Source organism: Podarcis tiliguerta (assembly GCF_965153285.1).
Source record: "Podarcis tiliguerta genome assembly, chromosome: 2".
In the NCBI taxonomy this organism is placed as follows: Eukaryota; Metazoa; Chordata; class Lepidosauria; order Squamata; family Lacertidae; genus Podarcis; species Podarcis tiliguerta.
In genome coordinates this window covers 113,888,809-113,905,501 of record NC_139535.1, presented here as the reverse complement: position 1 = coordinate 113,905,501, position 16,693 = coordinate 113,888,809, and the positions used below count along the sequence as shown (strand labels likewise).

At 46.8% G+C, this 16,693-nt stretch overlaps 1 protein-coding gene across 1 annotated transcript in view; it reads left to right on the top strand.

The window, feature by feature from the left end:
- Positions 1–16,693, top strand: part of POU6F1 (POU class 6 homeobox 1) — a 40,375-nt gene that overhangs the window by 17,231 nt on the left and 6,451 nt on the right. The window contains exons 2-7 of the mRNA XM_083427549.1: positions 5,168–5,267; positions 5,384–5,588; positions 7,872–7,993; positions 11,642–11,867; positions 14,071–14,309; positions 15,994–16,122. Coding sequence (XP_083283675.1) covers positions 5,214–5,267; positions 5,384–5,588; positions 7,872–7,993; positions 11,642–11,867; positions 14,071–14,309; positions 15,994–16,122 — 975 coding nt within the window. The 5' untranslated portion in view covers positions 5,168–5,213. The remainder of the gene's footprint in view (positions 1–5,167; positions 5,268–5,383; positions 5,589–7,871; positions 7,994–11,641; positions 11,868–14,070; positions 14,310–15,993; positions 16,123–16,693) is intronic.

The following is a 16,693-nucleotide window of genomic DNA, read 5'->3' as shown; positions in this document are numbered from 1 at the left end:
GGTGTGTCTTTTTATATCCGCACGCCTCCCCCAGGCATATATACATCATTAGACCATTTAAGTCCTTAGCCATCTCATCTCCCAAGGGAAACCTGGGAGATATAGTTCTGAACAGGGCTACGGGTTGCTTCTCAAATTATCAGCACGAAACTACAGTTCCCAGTGTTCCATCTTGGCCATTTGAAGGCACAGAGCAGTTAGTAAGTAAGTACTGTTAGTAAGTACAGAGGTCTGTGCTAGAGTTGGCAGAGGCAGCAAGCAGCAGAAAAAAGGAAGACCTGGTAGTCAGACTAGGCCTGCAGGACTTGGACAGCTCCCAGGACTTGGACAACATGCACAAAAATGATCCTTATGTCGTGGTGAAGGCCTTGAAGGCTGTCTCCAGCCCTACCTCCCCAGTGAGTTTCTTTTAAAATACAGCCTTCTGAAACCTGGTGCTTTGCAGATGTTCTAGACAAGTCCCTTCATCCGGCCAGGGATGGAGAGTTGTAGTTCCAAACATCTGGAGGGCACAAGGTTGGAAAAGGCTGCTTTGGGAGATTGCAGTCTGGCACTCTTCTGACACCATGTTCTCTTTGTGGACTGTTTATTCTCCCAGTTTGATCCCCCACAACAACCCTGCGAGGTGGGTTAGGCTGAGAGGCAGTGACTGGCCCTAGGGCATCCAGCGAGCTTCACGGCTGATTGGAGATTTGAACCCTTGTCTTCCAAGTCCTCGTCTGTAACGGCTACGCTACACTGTGCTTTGCAACTACATGCACATGCAAGCATAAATACATAATGGAAGAGTTATGCAAACGATTCTCTTAATTAATTAAAACAAAATAAGGCTGTATTGTCCTGGGCTAACTATGATTGAATCTTTGTTTCGTAAAGCAGAGGTGGGACTTGAGAGAACACAGACTGAGCTTTCCCATTGCCACTTTTCTAACTCGCTATACTACCATTATCTTACTTTAGTGTTTGCTTTAATAGGGTGGGAAGGGTGGTATGTATGGGTACTTAGTTTGTGGTTGGTTGGTTTTTCTATTAAAAAACCCACCTCTTTAAATAAACATTGAGTAAAAAAAACCAAGGCAGGAAGGAAGAACCTGTGTTGTTAGACTACATCTCCCATAATCCCCGGCCATTGGGCATGTTGGCTGGGGCTGATGGGAGCTGGAGTCCACAATTTCTGCAGAGCCTGCAGGCTCCCTACCCTATTATAAAGTATAGTGATTATGGGATCAGTATTTTGCTATATGCTAATATACTACTCCCTTCAGTCCAAAGGGAAAGAGCAGTGAAGTCTTTCAGGAAATGCAATTAAAGCACATTTTCCTGCTTTCACATTCCAGCTTGGTTAGATATACACTTTACACAAACACACACACACACACACACACACACACGTAGAGAGCACATTGTTAACAGCTCGCCTCAAGTGGTTGAAGGTTGAACCTTGAGGGGCACTGAAGTTTTATAGATGTATGTTAAGTTGCATGTTTGGATTGTGGTTCCTGCAATTAGCAGATGAGGTGGGAGATGGGTTTTTGCATTAGACCACTTCCAACTGCAGCTGCGTTCTTGTACATAGAAAAGCGAGCATGCCTGGGAAACAACTAGATTAGAGGAACCTTGTCCCTGGCATCTCATTTAAGATGCATCATTATGTAGTTTGTGCCCCACGGTCTGAAATGTAACAGCCCAGATAATGTTTCATTTATCTCCTCATTTGCTTTGTGTGAGAATGAGGTTTAGGAAGAAAGAATTTCAGCTATGTGCATAACAGGAAATTGTATACTGAGAGTATCATAGTTGACAAAGGCTACCTGGCCTTGAGATGCCAGAGAAGGAGTGGACAATGTGAGCAGAGAACAGAGTAGCCATGTGGAGAACGATAACAAACGACTTTGGAAAAACTTGGAGAAAAGGCTCTCAAACTCATTCCGGTTTGGAAGACAGGAAAAACTCAACTCAGACCTTAGTGACTGCTAGCTCGGCCCATGGGAACCCCTAAGTAAAACCAGGCAGAGGTTCTGCTTGCAACCAAGCGGCATATTTGTTGTTGTTGTTTAGTCGTTCAGTCGTGTCCGACTCTTCGTGACCCCATGGACCAGAGCACGCCAGGCACTTCTGTCTTCCACTGCCACCTGCAGTTTGGTCAGACTCATGTTTGTAGCTTCGAGAACACTGTCTAACCATCTCGTCCTCTGTCTTCCCCTTCTCCTTGTGCCCTCCATCTTTCCCAGCATCAGGGTCTTTTCCAGGGAGTCTTCTCTTCTCATGAGGTGGCCAAAGTATTGGAGCCTCAGCTTCACGAGCGGCATATACATTTTGTTAAATAAAGAATAATAAAATAATTATTGTGGCTCCCACTCCAGAACAACAGCAAGAGGTGTGCTTCCTTGGGGGTTAAGAAGCTATTCTTTATTCTGACAGTATAAACTCAGGAATGGGAGAAGAGCAGAAATTAATCAAGATGGCCCTGGGTACCAGTGGAAAGGCAAACCAATTCAAGCTTCATAGTCCGCTAAAGGCAGTTCGTGATTCCAGGATCAGGAGTTGCTGTCTGTGACTGTACAGGTTACACAACACTGTCAAACCAATAATTACATAAATTGAATTAACAAATATACCCACAATGTAACTGGCTGTGTTTAACTATATAAATTCTTTATACATCATATAAACATATCCCTTTTCACATTACCTAATTGAGTAGAAGCAATTAAGGACCAACATTTAGAACAGGAAATACAAATGGATCAGTTCTTCTATATGTAATGTCCAAATAGAAGCTTTTGTGTTCCACGTATGTATAAAAGAATCCGTTGTTTTAAACGTAATGTCCAAATAAAAGCTTTTTTTTTTGTTCCACGTATGTCTTAGCGAATACAAGTGTCAAACGTAACAACTTTAAGGAGCAGTACTTGCAAAAGGTGAACTTTTCTTTGTAATGTTCCACACCTGCTTTTGCAAAGTATGATTGTTGTATGCAGATATCAGACAAAGGATATGAAAGATCGTATCATGTGCCTTTGCAAAATATAGCTGTTGTATGCCGGTGTCAGACGAAAGAACTTAAACGTGACAAGGATTCCCGGAATAATACCTTGTTTCGCCCTGCCGGGCTTTGTCGGCCGAGCCTACTCATATTTTGTGTATCAGAGACATGGAACAAGTGACATGGCGGTGCTTCAGAGGCTGACTTTCCTCTTCCCGACTTCTGAGTCTCCCTCCCTCCATCTGGCATTGAAGGGGGCCTCCCTGGCACTGCCTTGGCCTGCCTCCTACCCCGGAGCCAAGAAGGAGAGGGCCTGTGAGTCTTCCAGAAGGAGAATCTGAACGGAAAGATCTGGCTCTGAGCGGGAGGATTCTGAGCCACGACCTCTCTCCTCCCACTCGTTGCCCTCACCAGAGTCCTTGGGGATGGCCATGGCAAGAAGGCTCTTTAGGTTTTTTCAGGTGCACACAATTTCTGGCCGGTTCAGTGGTTGTAATTTGTGGGCTCCTGCATGTGTCTGCATAAATAAAGAGCTCCTTCCTGCATGCATCAAGTAGATTTGAATGTCACCCAGGAAAGCCAAGTGCGTCACAGAGACACTCGTTATAAAAAATGCATGAGACTCTTATAAAGGCAATTACCTTTCCGCAAGGCAGCGGAGGGACCAAACGTGACCCAACGAAGTAATGAAAAACGTGTAAGAGTGGAACACTGTTTTGTCCTGTCAACAAGTGAGGCTACCACCGCCCCCCCCCCATCCAGTAATTGAGCATGGCAAGGAAAAATAATCCAAAATAGGAAATTTAAGATGAAATGTGGATGATAGCAGAAAGAATTGTGACTTTCTGGACCCCCAGATGTTAAAGGTCTGACAACCCTGATTCTTCTTCTTCTTCTTCTTTAGATCAGTTCACATGATCTGTTTTGCCTGCTTTGGCCCCTATGGGGTAATGAGCCGTTGTCATGGAATCACCTTCCCTTTCATGACAAAACCCATACAGTGGTGCCCCGCAAGACGAATGCCTCGCAAGACGGAAAACCCGCTAGACGAAAGGGTTTTCCGTTTTGGAGGTGCTTCGCAGGACGAATTTGCTATGGGCTTGCTTTGCAAGACGAAAATGTCTTGCGATTCCTGGATTTTTTTCCCCGCTCCCCACTCCCTTTTTCCAAAGCACTAAGCTGCTAATAGCCTTTTAGCAGCTAATCCGCTAATCCCTTAAGCCTTTAATAGCCGCTAAACCGCTAATAGCGCTAATCCGCTAATGGGCTTGCTTCGCAAGACGAAAAAACCGCAAGACGAAGAGACTCACAGAACGGATTCTTTTTGTCTTGCGAGGCACCACTGTACTCTGTTCGACAAACACAGCTTGAGAACATGTTAGGGGGCCACTCAAGGGGTTTTTGCTCCCAGTTCCTGCAAAGATGCCCATGGGAGCAAAAACCCCTTGAGCTGCCCTCCAGTGACTCAACTAGAAATAGCAGGGTTGGGTTAGGGTCGGGTAGAGTCAAAGGAAGAACTGGTGAAAGTGAGATTTGGGTGGGTTAAGAAAGGCTTCTATAGTGCCTTGAAGAAAATAGGCTAAAGTAGATAAAAAGGGACCCCTGACCATTAGGTCCAGTCGTGGCCGACTCTAGGGTTGCGGCGCTCATCTCGCTTTATTGGCCGAGGGAGCCGGCGTACAGCTTCTGGGTCATGTGGCCAGCATGACTAAGCTGCTTCTGGCAAACCAGAGCAGTGCACGGAAAAGCCGTTTACCTTCCGGCTGGAGTGGTACCTATTTATCTACTTGCACTTTGACATGCTTTCGAACTGCTAGGTTGGCAGAAGCTGGGACCAAACAACGGGAGCTCACCCCGTCACGGGGATTCGAACTGCCGACCTTCTGATCGGCAAGTCCTAGGCTCTGTGGTTTAACCCACAGCGCCACCCGCGTCCCTGTGCTAAAGTAGATACTGCTGTGCAAAGGGCTGTAGCTCAGTGCCAAGGGCTGTAGCTTATCTGTTTGGCATTCACAAGGTCCCAGGTTCAATCCCAGTAGGGCTGGGAGAGGCCTCTGACCCTGGAGAGATGTTGCCCGTCAGGTGAATCAATGGCCTGAGTCATTAAAAGGAGGCTTCCTGTGTGGCTCCCAGGCTTGGACCAACGAACACTCCCATGACCTTTGTGTCTTCCTTTTGCAGTATGTGACCCGCCGAAGGCTGCCACCATCTCTTCCAGCGTCCAGTCATGGACACCGACACCGTGCCCCCGCATGATGCCTCGTTGACAGTTAATGAGCAGGTATGTGCCTCTCGCGGACCCCTTTTGTCAAAGGGGTGCCTGAATGGCGGGGCAGAGGAGCTGCCACTGGCCCAGCGGAGCCTTAGACAAGGTTATCCTTTGTTGTCTCTTTTCAGGTGATTGTGATGTCGGGTCATGAGACCATTCGGGTGCTGGAGGTGGGCGTGGATGCTCCAATACCTGTGGAGAACGAAGGAAAAACTTTGAAAACTGCAGCAGCAACCAGAGAAGAGGCTCCTGTGAGCTGCCCTCCAGAGCCCAGTGAAATGGGAAGGGAAGGGTTAGAGCAAAACCCAACAAAGGCATCGGGAGAGTCAGGTGGTAAGAGGCACTTTGTTCGTTCATTCTTTCCGTCCGCTCTGCTGCCTAAGAGGCTGTGCCATAAAATAAATTGTAGGTTAAATGGGACAACCAGGGGGCAACCTACAGGCCTCTTAGTCTTCTTTTTGTGGTATATTCTGCATTTGGAAAAAGTCCAACTTTCTAAAAAGTTAAGGACCCTACAATCTTCATCAGAGGCCCTTCTCTGTGTGCCTCAATCGAGGGCACAAGTGAATCGATCTTCTTGGTGGTGGCTCTCCATCTGTGGAATGTTTTCCCCAGGGAAACACGTCTGGCACCATCATTGTCAGTTTTTATGAGGCAGAATAACACATTTTTTAATTTGTCAAGGCCTTTGGTACTTGAGTTAGTATCTACTTCATCTTTTAGTGAGGTGGGGTAGGACTTGTCCTTATTATGTTGCTGGGTGAGCATTTTAGAATTTTTGTATTGTAAAGGGTAAAGGGACCCCTGACCATTAGGTCCAGTCATGACCGACTCTGGGGTTGCGGCACTCATCTCGCTTTATTGGCTGAGGGAGCCGGCATACAGCTTCTGGGTCATGTGGCCAGTATGCTTAAGCTGCTTCTGGCGAACCAGAGCAGTGCATGGAAACACCGTTTACCTTCCCGCTGGAGCGGTACCTATTTATCTACTTGCACTTTGATGTTCTTTCGAACTGCTAGGTTGGCAGGAGCAGGGACTGAGCAACGGGAGCTCACCCTATTGCGGGGATTCAAACCGCCGACCTTCTGACCGGCAAGCCCTAGGCTCTGTGGTTTAACCCACAGCGCCACCCGCGTCCCTACAATTTTGCATTGTACTCTGTTTTAAATGATCTGCTTTTTCATTCTGCCAGTTTGTATTCTGTCATGTTAAGTCACTTGGAGACTTTTTAATGTAAAATGACTCAAATGTAAGTAATCATAATAAGCAATGCTTCTCTAGCTGGTGAGGAAACACGGAGCACGTGAAAACATGAAGGACATTCTGCCAGCAAGGAGCACTTGAGAGCAGTGGAAACCCAGCTATTAACTCCCAGCTTCCAGAGGTTAGGCCAAAGGATGAGTAGTTTCTCCAGCTGAAATCACTTGCCAATGAGCTTTCACACTGCCTGTTGCCATCTTTAGGCCTTGGCCCACCATGCAGGAGTAGAGGGTTCAGGCAGCAGAGATGGATAGAAGCAAGCGGTTGCAAAGTGTGTGGACTGGGCAAGATGCCAAAGCCAGGAACAGTCAAGTGGGCAAATGCAGAAGGCATCTGGGTAATAGGGATAGTCTGGAAGTCATGGAGGACTATACCAAGTGCTTTCTCTAGGCAGTGAGTTGTTCAGATTGGAGTACAGCAGTGGACCCCTGCAGGTTATCTAGGCAAAAGTAGAAGGTATCGTAATTTGTTTTCTCCTGAGTTTCTTGCTAGAACAATTCTAAGAGGCCTAAAGTGCCTGCTGTTCCTTTGTTGGGGGCCTGATTTAAATGGGTGGACCTATCCACACACTGTTCCCTGCAACTGGGCTTCCTAGTTAAATGGGGCCCTCACCTGGTATGTTGGCAGTGTTAGCATGGTTCTTCTGATTGGGTACCACAATCACCGTACAGTTAGGTTTGACTCAAATAGCTATCATTAAGAAAAATGAGTCGATTTGCAAATTCTCTAATCATTTGTCCTTTGCGTGTAAAGCAGGTGCCCCCAAATTAAAGAAGAAGTAGTATTACAGAACATTTTAAATAGGATCCCTTACTACAATGCCCCCCAAAAATCTATGTTCCTCCAAACATTTTTAATCAACTTATGGTTTACTTTTTTAATTGACTGCCCCATTGATACCCCACTGTGATGCCAAAAGGTCTTTGTGGCTTCTGCTCAAGCCCTCCCCCTCCCAAATGTGTCAACTTTTTTAAAAAAAAATTAAATGTGTCTTTTCTTTTTCTTTTAACTGACGAGACCTGCAGGTCCCATGCTATAGTTTTCCCACTTCCAGATTGGGTCCTTTAAAAAAAAAATGACAACACCCATTTTTATGCTTTGGTGATGCCCACGTTTACATTTTGGCCACATGCATTTTAAAGAACAATTGGAATTGGAGGCACGTGGGCTACACCGCCCCCCTTCTCTGCCTGCCCTTATCCTATTTCCAAGTTCCTTCCCTGAATGGCTCTTCCTTCTGTAAAAGGCGGTTTCATGCCATGCTCACGAGTGCTACCTCCATCTCCACTTGGCCCAGCATTCTGTGGGTATCACCCGAACGGGTAAACAAAACGAACTGTTTCCTCTTTTCTCCAGGTGAAGTAAAGGCATTACCTGAAATAACCCCTGCACCTATCCCAGGAATCGTCCCCTTCAGCCAAGTGACAAGCCAGCAAACACAAACTCTAACGCCCGTCACACTGCAAGCTGCACCGCAGGTAACTTACCTTACAGTTCTTTTGTCGGGCATGCGGGAGGAGGAAGCCTGTTGGCCACTGAACAGAGGAAATGGTGCATTTCAATTTCTGCAACAGTGTGGGAGTTTCCACCTGTGCCTTGGAAGAGCCAGGTGTGGACACATCCTGCTTACGTAGAGTTGCTAGAAATCCCTTGGCTTGGGGGGTTGTAGAGCAGACTTCCAAAACTGTCTGTGAAGTTGGCATTTGGTGTGCATTGAGCACTCTGGGGCCCAGGTGTTCTGGGATCAAGAATGCCACATTCTGTTCTATGGGGCTTTGATGCTCTCGAATGGGTTCCTGTTTTCAAAGTGTTCCATCTGGCCAGACTATGTAGAAATCAAATGCACTCTTCCCGTGTTTACTGGCAGGGGTCTGTTTCTTAGCTTGTGCGAAGCGCTGTGGGGCATGTGCAATGCAACTCTGGGCCGTGGGTCTGTTCAGGGCCTTACACAGTAAAGAACTTATCGCTGTTAAGGGGAATCTCCTCCTTGTCCTGGAAAACCCGGGTTCCAAAGCACATAGGCATTTTGTTCACTGCAAGCTTATATGGAGCAACAATTTTTGTGAATAAATTGTTCTCGCCCCCAGCCCCCCCACCATAATCAAGGGGGCTAACCATCTCCAAGCCGGAGAAAACTAAAGGCATATGCTGAGGGCCTTTCCACACAATCAGCTTTTTTTTGCTGAATCAACGAGCATTTGTTACCGAATTTGATGCACACAGTCCTCCTCCAAGGTTGCATTTTTTGTTGTGGGCATATCACATTTTCCCAGCATTTAATCTGCAGTATTACCAGGGGGTGGGGTGGGGAAATGGGGTTGTGCAAGAGTCAGCTGTTAGCATTCTGTGCTATTATTAGTGACCCAATTCCCTCCAGCACCACCGCTCTGGCACACATCGTTTTGCAGACGTCTATTTATTTTAGAAAAATCTAATTCCTCCTGGTAGTTGTCCACTCCTTCATTATTCAATGCAAAACATGCCCTCAAGCCTACAAGCTACTTTTCCCTGGGCCATTTTTTGAAATTTAAATTGTTGGTTTTAAATTATCTATACTGTTGTTGTTATTATATTTCAAACAGGTCCCTATGGGTCTTGGGTCCTTATGTACCTCACAGTTTGCAAACAAGAGCAATAGTATAAAATACTATAATACTAGTTTTATTCTCAATAGTCATATGCATTTAAAGTTTTAAACATTCTTTTTCTGGGGAAAGTAGATTTCCTTTCCCCCACTTATTATGGCCTCTTGAAGGAAAAGAAAAATATCCTTGAAAAAGAATTGAAAAATTCAAAATACCTTGGGCCATTTATAAAAGGATAAAACTGCTATTCTGCGTTTTTTAATCTTCTCCTGTGTTTTTGTCCTCCATCGCACACACACGCAGCAAGACAAGGCAATGCAGTCCTTCCATCTACTATATTGGAATGAGATATCATACTTATTTGCATTGGGACTTGGGGAGCTATCACCTACTTCATAAAATGCAATTGAATCGTGCTTCATTTGATTGTGTGGAAAGGCCTTTAGTACTGATGTCAGCAGGAGAGATTCAATGCTCAATCAACTTCTTCCCTGCTCTGGGCATTAGCCACTAAAGCAAGAGTTCCCAGCTGTTGCACATTTTGTGGATGCTGCAATGTCCACAGAGAGGCAAAAGACTGAGGCAGAGGTACCTGAGACTGAGATGCTTTTCTAGGCAGGAGGCTTTGTATCCAGGTGTGCTTACACCACCCAGCTCTTTTCTAAGATGAGTACAGAGGAGCTATCCTTCCTTGCTCTTCTTCTCTTCTGAACCCTCTGAACCCTGTTTGCAGCGGGTGGCGCTGTGGGTTAAACCACAGAGCCTAGGGCTTGCTGATCAGAAGGTTGGTGGTTCGAATCCCTGCAATAGGGTGAGCTCCCGTTGCTCAGTCCCTGCTCCTGCCAACCTAGCAGTTCGAAAGCACGTCAAAGTGCAAGTAGATAAATAGGTACCGCTCTGGCAGGAAGGTAAACGGCGTTTCCGTGTGCTGCTCTGGTTCGCCAGAAGCGGCTTAGTCATGCTGGCCACATGACCCGGAAGCTACACGCTGGCTCCCTCGGCCAATAAAGCGAGATGAGCGCCGCAACCCCAGAGTCGGTCACAACTGGACTTAATGGTCAGGGGTCCCTTTACCTTTACCTTAAAGCAGCAAGCCGGAGTACTTAAAGCGATTAGATTTAATTATTTATCTTTATTAAATTTCTATATTGCCATTCATCCGAGGATCAGAGGACAGTTTACAATATAAAATCACAAAAATACACACCATAGTAACAAACAGTAAACCGTCACCCACCCCGTTTAAAAGGCCGTAGATTGTTTAATTCGCCAAAGGCCTGGGAGAAGAGTCTTTGCCTGGAACCCAAAGATACATAGCAAAGGTGCTAGGCAATCCTCCCTGGAGAGAGCATTCCACAAGTAGGGAGCCACCACAGAAAAGGCCCATTCTTGTATTTCTGCCCTCCGGACCTCTTGCAGAGGATGAACACAAAGAAGGGCTTCAGATTATGGTCGCTGGGCCTGGGGCGGCTTGTATGCAGAGAGATGTTCCTTGAGGTGTTGTGATCCTGAACCCCTCAAGGCTTTATAGGTCAAAACCAGCATACTGAATTGGGCCTGCAAACTAACCGGCAGCCAGTGCAGACAGACCAGGATTTGCATTATATGCTTAAACTATTTTCCCTTGTGAGCAATCTGGCCGCTGCATTCTGCACCCGCTGAAGTTCCCGAACTGTCTTCAAAGGCAGACCCACATAAAACATACTGCAGTAGTCTAGCCTAGAGGTTACCAGAGCATAGACGACAGTAGTTAGGCTACCCCTGTCCAAATAAGAGCACAGATGGGCCACCAGCCGAAGTTGATAGATGACACTCCTGAGCCTCAAGCAACAGCCATGGCTCCAGAAGTACCCCCAAGGTATACCTTTATCAAGAGCAGGCAACTTTCCAGCCAGCCAGTTTAGGGAACCACTCACTAACAATGCCTCAGTCTGCAGCTAAGTAGATCTGTAGATAGTAGATCCCAAGATCTGCTACAGAGCTTCATGGGGAGCAAATCCAATATTGCTTGCAGTGAATATTTCCTTGTGGAACATTGCAGGGAGTTTCCCCCTCAGTCACACCTGCAGGTGGAGCAGCATTTAGTGACTCCGCCAAGGATGTGGCACAACCGCTCCAACTTTCCCCAGGACATATCCCGGGAGAAATAATTGGCGCCAACGCATCCTTAAAATGGCTGCGCTTTACTGTGATTGCTACAAGGCATTGTGCTTTGGATGGGTGGGTGGGGAGAGGGCAGGGGAGCTGATAAAAGATGCAGCCTAGAGCAATTTGTCAGGGCTGTGAAAAAGAAATGCCCCCATCTCGCTTGAACGTTGACTTTGCAACCAGCCCCCACCTGAGTGCCGCAGAGCTGGGTCTGCCCAGCTGCTGGCACGGGGCGCAAAGCCGCACACAGCACAACTCAGGCAGGCGTCTCCTGGCTGGGCTGGGCCTCCTGTGGGCTTGCTAACGTGGCTGCTGCTGCTGCGCTGATGCTGTCTGCAGTGGCGTTGATTTCTTTTTTCCCTTTTCTTTTTTAAATCTTGTTTACTTTTGCAGGTCTTGACTCAGGAAAACTTAGCAACAGTTGTGACAGGCGTTATGGTTCCGGCAGGGGCAGTTACTCAACCTCTTCTTATCCCCATCAGTATTGCAGGTCAAGTGGCAAGTCAGCAGGGGCTGGCTGTGTGGACATTTCCTGCAGCAACGGTTGCTGCCCTCCCAGGACTGACGGCTGCCTCTACTACTGGGGGAATTTTCAAATCACCTATAGCCAATTTGCAAGGTAACAACAGCTTCTTAGGGGGTCTCTCCTTGTGACAGTCATCATTCAGGGCTTGTGCAGAACCAGAAGTCCCCTTTCTCTGCAGAGGCCCAGAAATACTTTGCGTTCTTTAGGGAACGCAGTACAGTGGTGCCTCGCAAGACGAAATTAATTCGTTCTGCGAGTTTCTTCGTCTTGTGAATTTTTCGTCTTGCGAAGCACCACTGTGTATTGACGGTTTCCCATAGGAATGCATTGACGGTTTTAAGAAAAAGGCACAAGACTTTCTCGTCTTGCGAAGCAAGCCCATAGGGAAATTCGTCTTGCGAAGCAACTCGAAAAACAAAAAACCCATTCGTCTTGCGAGTTTTTCGTCTTGCGAGGCATTCGTCTTGCGAGGTACCACTGTATTGCTTTAAGAGTAAACAGAAGGTGGAGGAGCAGGGGGTTAATTTAAAATAACACAGTGTGGAAGGGGGGTAGTTTAAAAAGAGCCATTGGCAATATTTCCATTTCCATTATCTTAGAATGAAGGGCGTGAATCATGTTTTGCAGCAGGGGCAACCAAAGTCATGCCCTTCCAGATGTCATTTGACTACAGCTCCCATCATCCTTTCCCGTTAGCTATACTGGTAGGGGCTGATGGGAGTTGTAGTCTATGGGCTAGTGCTTTTTTTTAACTGTATATTAGTGACCATTGCTCTGATCCACACTATGGAGCATCCCGTTGATGAGTTCATCTGCTAGTTTTAGTTGCGCAAACTAGATAACATTTTCATATCTGTTACCTCTTCTGAAATGAATGAGGGATCCCCTGGAAGCTGAGGGCCTCCATCAAAGTGGCCCCTGGCCAGGTACGCATCAAATTCAGTAGCAGTCCCTGAGCTTGTTCAGTAGATTACAGTGCAGTGTGTCTAGTCAGTTTCAGAGCAGCCGATTCCATGCTTGTCTCCCAACCCCCCAACCCCCAATTTCATTTAAGAGAGGCTGTTGTTCCAGTCAGTGGTTTTATCTATTTATTTAACCAATTTACAGTCTGCTTCACAGCTTAAAGCCATCAAAATGGGCAGAATTAAAAGAAATGATCAAACCTGTAATTCTAGCGCATGGGGGGGCCACCAAAATAATACATTTGGAAAGTTGATTAATTGATATTTGATTTGGTATTGTGATTTGATACGGATAAAATAAGGCTTATTTTGGTTTCTTGTAATTGAAAACTAATAAAAAATTTTATTTTAAAATGGCGTGCAAGGTAAAAACTGGATAAAACACACAAACACGGGTACTAAAAACAATACAACTGTTTTAGAAAATTATAAGATCAATAACGCAATTTATTCTGAAAACCTTCTTAAACAAAAACCTCTCCAGTGAGCACCTAAACATCATGATGCTGGGTCCCTGTCTCATCTTGGCTGGTAATTGATTCCAGGGAGCTGAAGCTGCAACACTAAAAGCCTGGTTTCTAGTACAGGCTAGGTGTACCTCCAGGCACATGGTGCTGTCAGCAGTGCCCCATCTGATGAGTGCAATTGCCTGCACAGATAAATGGCCAAGGTGGTCTCTTAGATACCCTGGTCCCAAGTTGTATGTATGAGAATAACAATTAATGAGAAGAGGGTACGAAGGCAGGGACGCTTAATGAAGACAGTATGGCCACGGCAGTATTACTTCTGCAGGCACATCTTGTCACCGGTGGCCTGTTCACACAGGAGCCTGTGATCTGAAGCCTCCTGGTGGATGTAGAGGCTATCAATTGTGACAGCTGCTACAGCAACTGTGAGGCTTCCAGAAAGCCTTGGCTTTATCATGCAGTAGGGGAGAGCAAGGAAGATGCAGTGATACAGAGTTCTGTGTAACACACAAACTTTCATATTCTTAATTTGGATATGATAAAAGAGGTTTCCTCATCTTTTATCTCAATCATGTGCAGCTGCAGCAGCAACAGTCTGGATATAAAACACCTGCTCTTCCCTTTAGCTTTACCGCTTGCTTGCCTGCTTTACAGCACAATCCTATAGGTGCGTACTCAAAAGTAAGCCCCACTGTGTTCAATGGGACTTACTCCCAGGTAAGTGTGTATAGGATCGAGGCCTCAGATGTAGAGGTGTAACTTCACGGATTGAAGCAACTAGCAATGGGACCGTTTTGATTTACAGGGCAGAAGAAAGAATGGCAAAGCATAGCGGCGATATTGAGTGTTCTTGTCTTGCTCCCACAGCTGCCGCAGTGCTGAACACGGCAATACAAGCCCCTTTGCAGCCAGCCCAGCCTCTCCAGGCGCAGCAAACAGTCCAGCCGCGGCCACCAGCCCAAACACAGACTGTGTTCCAGCCTCAGGCTCAGCCAGCCATTTTGCCGCAGCCGGCCGCAGCATCCACACCACCTGTCGCCAAGCCCTTGGAAACGCCAACCCAGATCACAGTTCAGCCAGCAGGATTTGCCTTTAACCCTGGAATAGTAAGGAGCTGGAAGCGTCGATGAAGAGCTAGCGCAGAAGATTGGGGATGGGGGCAGGAGGGAGAAGTTGTCAATGGGCCCACAGATCCTTCTGATCTCCTCAGAGGCCTGCAAGGAGCGGGGAGAGGTCAAGTGTAGTTTGGCGCTAAGGCTACCTGTCTTCTGATGTTTACAGAGAGGAAGTTCTTTCATTAAATGCTTCCGTTGTAAACGTGAGCAGCAACTTTTGGGGGGTTCCTTTACATACTGAACAAATACCATGGGGTTGTATCTAATGGTTTTTTATACAGTGGTGCCCCGCAAGACGAAATTAATTCGTTCTGCGAGTTTTTTTGTTCTACAAGTTTTTTCGTCTTGCGAAGCACCACTGTGCATTGACGGTTTCCCATAGGAATGCATTGGTGGTTTTTTAAAAAAAGGCGCAAGACGTTTCGTCTTGCGAAGCAAGCCCATAGGGAAATCCGTCTTGCGAAGCACCTCAGAAAACGGAAAACTCTTTTGTCTTGCAAGTTTTTCGTCTTCTGAGGCATTCGTCTTGCAGGGCACTACTGTATTATGATTCTATGTTGTGAACCACCCTGAGATCTACGGGTATACGGCTGTATACTACTACTACTACTACTACTACTACTACTACTACTAATAATAATAATAATAATAAAACAAACAAACAAATAAAGGCTTTGTGTTAGCAGAAAACACTTGTGCAAGTTGCTGCAGCATCCAGAGTTGCTTTTGGGTCTTGGGGGAGCCACTGAAACAGTGTGAGATGTAGCACACAGGACTTCAGCGGAGGAGGGTGGGGGTTGGTGAAAACTGGTTGCACTACTGTGCTGGGACAGGCACTTTCCGCTAGTGCAGGGGTCAGCAACCTAAGGCCCACGGGCCAGAAGCGGCCCATGCAGGTCCTTTGACCGGCCCACAAGCCGCCACCGAACCGAGCCGCCTGCTCGTTCACTGCGCTAAACCAGCGCAGGGACTTGCTACCGTGGTGCCGGAAATCGCGTCAACACAGATGCCAGAAAATCGCATCTGCGCACGTGCAGACGCTGAAAATCGTGGGTGCACACACGCGCGACCCGACCCACGGAGGGATCTCCATGGGACTGATCCGGCCCAGGCAAGATAAACCTTGCTGACTCCTGCACTAGCGCAAAGCTATCCTTGGAATCGACCCATGAATCCATGTCGATAAGAAAGACTGACCCACCTAGACCAGCATCCTGGTCTCACAGTGGCCAGCCAGCTGTTTGTCAGCATCTCTGACATAAACTGCCCATCACAACCCTTCTTTGGTCTTAATTCAGAGTGGGTGACTTAATGCATGACTAGCTGCTTCAGCACCCAGAAAACATCTTTGCCCTTGAACAAAGCACATTGGAAATAGTGGTGCGGAAATAAAGTTGTTTTGTTCTTTCAGTGTGGTAGTACTACTAATGCTACTAATGGAGAGGGCAGCTACTCTGGTCAGCCAGCAGGTTAGGGGCTGATTGCAATACAAACAGACCTCTTCATGAATGCGCAGTATTCTTGATAAGGGCTTCATAACAATGGATTGTTTAGACTGGGGCATCACATGCACAATACTGAAAAAGGTGGGGAGGCAGCTGAGGCAGAGAGATAAGTCTCACTGTTAATGAGAATGCAGAGTAATTCAATCCTTGACTTCTGTTTCCTCCTGCAGATCAGTGCGGCTTCTCTGGGAGCCCAAACTCAGCTCCTCAGCTCCCTGGCTGCTACGCCAGTAATTGCAAACACCATTCCTAGTGTGCAAGGGATAACCGGACAAATCCTGACCAATGCTCAGGGACAAGTAAGTGCCATTTGACTCCAGAACCCAATCAAAGCCACAGGAGACCTGCACCTCTTGCACTACTAAGCGGCACAGGAATGGGTGTTAAGTGACCTCCTATTTAAAGAAAATACGGCGTTTTCTTAAATGTTTTATTTGTTTATGTAACTTTTAGTTTCACTATTCTTTGATCAAGGCAGCTTACAAGCAGTGAAAAACTGGCAGAAGTGAAAAAACTGCTGGGGTGGAGTTTTAATTGTTGGTATTCTCTGCTTTTTGGGGGGGTGGCGCTGTGGTCTCTTGGGCTTGCCGATCGGAAGGTCAGCAGTTCGAATCCCCACGCCGGGGTGAGCTCCCGTTGCTCGGTCCCAGCTCCTGCCAACCTATCAGTTCAAAAGCACGCCCCCTCCCAAAGTGCAAGTAGATAAATAGGTACCGCTCTGGCAAGAAGGTAAACAGCGTTTCCGTGCGCTGCTCTGGTTTCGCCAGAAGTGGCTTAGTCATGCTGGCCACATGACCCGGAAAAACTGTCTGCAGACAAACATCAGCTCCCTCGGCCAGTAAAGCGAGATGAGCACCTCAACCCCAGAGT